The 6000-nt window shown below is 34.0% G+C and overlaps 1 protein-coding gene across 1 annotated transcript in view; it reads left to right on the forward strand.

The window, feature by feature from the left end:
- The window catches only part of cxxc4 (CXXC finger 4), a 30541-nt gene extending 24791 nt beyond the window's left edge, over positions 1-5750 (forward strand). The window contains exon 3 of the mRNA XM_051135111.1: positions 4695-5750. Coding sequence (XP_050991068.1) covers positions 4695-4748 — 54 coding nt within the window. The 3' untranslated portion in view covers positions 4749-5750. The remainder of the gene's footprint in view (positions 1-4694) is intronic.
- Positions 5751-6000: the final 250 nt, after the last annotated feature.

Consider the following 6000-nt stretch of genomic DNA (forward strand, 5'->3'; position numbering starts at 1 on the left):
GTCACTACTGAGTTTGCAGATAGAGATCGCTGAATGAAGTCTTGAATTTTGTTCTGTTCCTAACACAGCACAACAAATTTTATGGTGCATCTGTGGTGATTTTTTATTCACAGCATGTTCAGAAAACTGCTGTGGCTTACGGAAAACAAAATAAATAGTTAGATGATTACAGAAATTTTACTCATTTTGGCATTTTAAATTAGAGTCTTGTTTAAATTATGTAATTCTTTAAAACGAGTCAGCACCAGAAGTGACACAGAACAGTGTGAAATGTTACAATTTCAATTGAGCCAACTAATAAATGCAATTGAAAAAAATCTCATTGCTTATAAATACAACAGAATCAACTGATTGATTAAATTAACTGTTCATATATTATGTAGGAATTCATAAACATTTTAGATACAGTATTTTCACTACTGTTTATCAATATGCTACTTGAGTGTCTATGCAATGTATGTAAATGTTCAATTGGTAGTACCACATTTTACATAAACAAACATATGAACACAAGATAATGTTGAATATGATAGCCAGCAATCTAATATATTCTAATTATGGACCAATTGAAAAAAAAAAACACACACACAAATAATATTACCTGACAACAATGTGGTCTCTCATATGTTGTCAACCTTAAGGACAAATGTTTAAAATGATTTTTCATATATTGAAAAGCCTAAGCATTGAATGCAGGCTTATATGTATGTACGCCCTGTTGGCCAGCTGAACATTTGTCCTAGCATCTTTTGATTGGAAATAAAACCTCAAAGTTACTTGCATCCCCCTGTCGTATCACTACCCCCTCTATCTCGTATTCCCTCCCCCCCCTCTCTCTGGGTGGTTTGATGGAGTGATTTTGATGGAGTGCGCAGGCGGGAGAGAGCCGTCGTCGAGCTGTGCTAATTGAGCTCTCTTTGTGCCTGGTCACAGCAGTGAGGCGAGGAGAGACGGCTGGAAGTGAATTTGAGCAGCACTCAGGAAGCCTCAACCAGATCGATAGTGCGAGACTTAACAAAACGCAGACATGCCGGCCACGCACATCAGGGTCATTACTGTCTATAGCGAGCCACATTTCCACCAGGGACTGATCAATGGGGGAAAATATATGGATTTAGAGAAACATTTCTTTTCTTTTTTTTCTCAAAGCCACAACTTATTTCAGTGTTTTTCTCTAGACTGTTTTTCATTCAAAAGAAAAGGGTTTTTTTTCCACTTCTAGAAATATTTCAACACTGGGATTACTTTTCAGTGGTTTGCGGTTATCCAAAATATATGTGAGAAGAGAGTCACTCTATGCAAATCAATCCTTTTGTCTGTGTCTCGTGCTTTTCCTCTTCTGCTCTTTACATTCAGTCTTTCATGTTTTTACTTACTGAAGATATCATTCTACTGCACTCTTTACCCCTAATGATTTTGAACATTCAGGATAATATTTTTGTTACTCTTATGCATTAAATTTCTTCTTATTGTCTGATTGGTCCTTTGAGGTTAAATAAAAAAAGCCTAAATTTAATATTTAACATTAACAAACTTAATGTGTTGCGGATTTTGTCAGTTATATAAATGAAACAGGTAGGATTTCTGCACCCCAAAAAATCATGGCATAGTTGAAACAAATAGGATTTATAAATATATAAACCTGGTTATTTTATATTTAAAACACACAAAGTTTATAAGTACTATTACAGAAATCTGACAAATATGCATGACATTAGTTTTTTAGTTTATGTTTAAACTGTGTAAACCAAATGCATGGGCATTTTATATGAAATTAAAATAAATAATTCTTAAATTTAGGTCTAGATTTTTTTTTTTTTAACTGTATGGGTTCCACTTTGTTGCTGTTAGAGTAATAGGTCAAAAGTTAAAAAAGCATTTGGTGTTTGCACAACAATTTTTTTTTGTTTGTATTGGTTTTTTGCATTGCACACAATCACACAAAATTCTAGTACGAGCGGGAATTTTGAGTGTGAATGTAAGCACTTTTGAAGAAAGCGTGGTGTTTGTGCGTAAAAATTCTGTAATGTCTTCAGTGACAGATCCAGTACTCGATTTCCCAGCAGTGCAACAAAGCATGAATAAAATGTGTAGATTACATTACTGTTTACTGATTTTATTTATATTATTGTTCACATTTTGTTTCTCGTCATTTTCACTTATTTGTCATGTGGTGCCACATTGTGTCACATGACATTATTCATAGCTCACGCTTCAGGTGTTATTCGTTATAGTGGTTAGTATGTTGCAGTAGTCCTAAATGTGAGGTCTGAATGGAAAGAATGACATGCTCACAAACTCTTCGAGTTAGCAATATGTTGTGATGAGGTAAAACTAGGTATTTGTTGAATGAAACAACTCTTACCTTTTGTTGTCACATTTAGTGATGTCTCGCCACTTGCTTGCTGGATAATAAGCGTCCTTGTATATAATGATTTTATGATCTACTCATTTAATATGAGCCACTATAAACGCGGCCACCAATAAAGCCTATATCATCTTTGGTCTGCAACACCTTTCAAATAACTTACATAGATGAATAGATATGCTGTTTGAAAAAAAAAAAAATGTTTTGACACTTTTTTTATGTTTTTTATGCTACATTCTTTTGCCTGTTTAAATCTATAGAATGCTCCATAGCTTATGTGTCCGTTATCCTAGATCACTGGCTCAGATGATTCATTTTCTTCTTTACAGCTTTCATACATACACACACACACACAGGTTTCCATGTTTTATGGGAACATTCCACAGACGTAATGTTTTTATATTGTACAAACCAGTGGCATGCATTGGTGTTCTGAAATGAGAAGGCAAAGTTTTAAACATGAATTCATGTCCCATTTCACATTTTCTTGGTTAAATAAACATTACGTACACTACAATATTGTATTTTTACACTAACAATGTAATTAATAGGCTATTCTGTTTATTAAAATTCTGTATAAATTTCATCCATATAGTGTTTTTAAGCATTTTACATTTATTCCAAAATAATAACTCAAGGCAGTAACAATTTAAACAATATATTTTGTATAAACAATTATATATATGTTATTCATGAAATGATGTTTAGCTTTTCTTTTCATAATAAACTTATTTTCGGATCATCAGTCATCAAAGCTTGGTAAATACTGGTCACAGATGCAGAGATGTACCTTTAATAGGGTTATGGGCAACAGACTTCCGTATTCTGTTAAACAGTTCTCATTGTTTCCAGTTCACACGTTTTACATATGCTTCGTTAAATATGAAGCTGTTTTACTCAAGATGCCTTCAAAGTAGATCACAAAGATGATCACAACCAATGTCCATTACATATGTGGATTGATATATGAAAGTAACATTTAGTTATAAAAATCAAATAAAATGTCAACAGTAAAAACAGCTAGACAGTTTTACTGATTACCTTAAAAGTCCATTGATATTGGCATTATATAATATGGCTATTAACATGTTCTCCGACAAGTGGAAACGATTAGATCTGTTTTCCAGGTTTGGTCAGGTGATGTTCAACATTTACCCTATTTCAATAAGCTGAATGCTCACAAAAAAAACAAAAAACAAACAAACAAAAAAAAAACAGATCATGTTTTCAGGCCATTTAAAGTTTGATTTTGACTTGACAAAGTGGTGATATTCCATAAGTGTGTGAGTTGTTTACATACTTTTTGATTAGTCTTCCCATTCATTCCATTATGGAATGTTGTTCATTTAGACTGATTCACATACACAGAGCAAGAGGCGGGATTTAATGCATGAACTAATTACAGCCGATCATAACCAGTCATATCTCGATGGAGGCATTGCCTTTTCTCACATGACTTTCCCCCATTCATTCTCAATTACCCCACACCAAACTCACCACATGCATTAGGGGTCTGTAAAAATTCAATGGTCTCAGGGGAGGCGAGAGAGATGTGCACTCCTGCTGTAACTTTACCTGCTGGTGTCACTGTTGGACAGTTTTACTTTAGAAAAACAAGTGATTTATATGCTTTTTATTCATATTTTGTAAGGAAACGCCCCTGTTACAAACTGTATTTTCTATACCCTTACCTTAACCTTTTGCTTCTTTTGTTTATTTTCTGTATGTCGAATGCCAGTTTATCTAGAAACAAGTGAATGCTCCTCTTTACCCTTTCCTCCTTTAACCCCAGTCTCCCCTACACAGTATATTTTAGAAGTGTGTTTAATTGGGCAGTTGAAGAGTTCAGATGCAAAACCAGCTAAAAGCCATCTCGGTCAAAAATGAGATAATGATACTGAGTGAATGCTCCTGACACCTAGTATGCATCCATCAAATACTTTTACTTCAAACTCGCTAAAATCCCAGCCTCAGCCCAATCAGAAGTACCAGTACATAGAAACCTATACAAAATAGCCAGAAAGAAATGCTAATTTTAAAGAAATACATCAGATGGATTTAGAGGCTTTTCCATCTGAACTCTTCAGTTTCAGGACAAAAACTGTTTTTCCTAAAACATGGCATTTTCAGATTGAACAAAATTAGCAAAGATAATTATTCTTAACTGACTTTCTTATAACCATTTGAATAAACGTAGCAATAGGTTGAACTGTTCCAACTTGCATTTATTATTGTTAACTAACTTTAACTATTGTAAAATGTAATGAAATCTGTATCTGATGTAATAATGCTGATTCTCTGTACATTTCTTCTGTGTTGTCTCCAGAGAACGCCAGTAAACAACGGGGGAAGCATTTCGATGGTTCTTTTAGGACTCTGAAGCAAGTGACATCATATGCAGTGATGCCATAGACTTACCACAAAAATAACTTGCAGGGCTACAAGGACCCAAAAAGCCCAGACTGTGGATGACAGAGCATGACCGAGGGTGGGACAAGCTAAAAAAAAAAAAAAAAAACAACAACAAAAAAACTTTGTAATTTTATTTCCTGTGTAATTATTATTGTACTTTTGGCAGCATCATAATGTATATTTTTCAGTGTCTGTCAATGTGTTTTAGTGTCTTGGCTGTGCAAGTTGCAGCCATTCCTGTAAAGAACTGAGTAGACAATCATTACAAACAGAAGAAAATAATGTCAACCAATGGACTAATGGCCAATGATATCACAACTCTCTTTGAAACATAAAACATATTTTTAAATCTGGAGCAATAATCATAAAGGTAATTGTTCTCTGCCATCATATTCCAAGCTTTCTATAGAATGATCTTAAGATTACCTCTTTTCACTTTAACCAACAAATTCGAGAGGACACGTTGTGACCTCCACTATTAATGTGATGTTTTGTAATCGACACACTGTGTCTGAACAGTAAACAAAAGCCAGTAATTTTCTTTCTTTTCAGCTGTGCTGATTTTGCGTGGCATATTGCAGTGCAGGGCACAATATCTTGTTGCCATGGTGCACTTTTAAAAGTCCGGTAACGCTGAGAGAAGGTGATTTAAGGTTGTTTGTATAGTCTCTCAAAGTTCGATTGCATTCCATTTAGTTTTGGTTTAATCTGTTTAAAAAGCTGCCCAAAGGTAGGTAGAGAACCAGTAAAGAACTTTTGTGAACATCACAGTAAGATTTGTGACTTGCATTTTTAATTCTCACAACACAGTAAACTACACATTCCGAAACGAATTATCCAATAAGTTGCTCATTGTCTTTACCCTAATGTTGCATGTGTTAATGTGTTTTTGTTTTAAAGATAACTAAAAATTTGTATATTGTTGTTGTGATGCTTTTACGTGTTAAAATAATAAAGGAAACAAAAAAAGTGTGAGAAATGTAATTTGATGCCAGGAAATGGTGACATTTTTAATCACACATATACAGTAAAACGTCATCATTTGTATATATATATTTCTTGTCTTTCTCTCATCCTAATACAAGCATACATTTCCTGTCTCTGTGTAATTGTAATGCAAACCATCACAAGGGATAAAAAAGCGGGAAGAAAAAAAACAGGAAAAAACAGGCATTGTCAGTCCCATCTTCCCCTAGAATGCAAAAATGTCACATGGAAAA

The sequence above is a fragment of the Labeo rohita genome, chromosome 1, assembly GCF_022985175.1.
Source record: "Labeo rohita strain BAU-BD-2019 chromosome 1, IGBB_LRoh.1.0, whole genome shotgun sequence".
In the NCBI taxonomy this organism is placed as follows: Eukaryota; Metazoa; Chordata; class Actinopteri; order Cypriniformes; family Cyprinidae; genus Labeo; species Labeo rohita.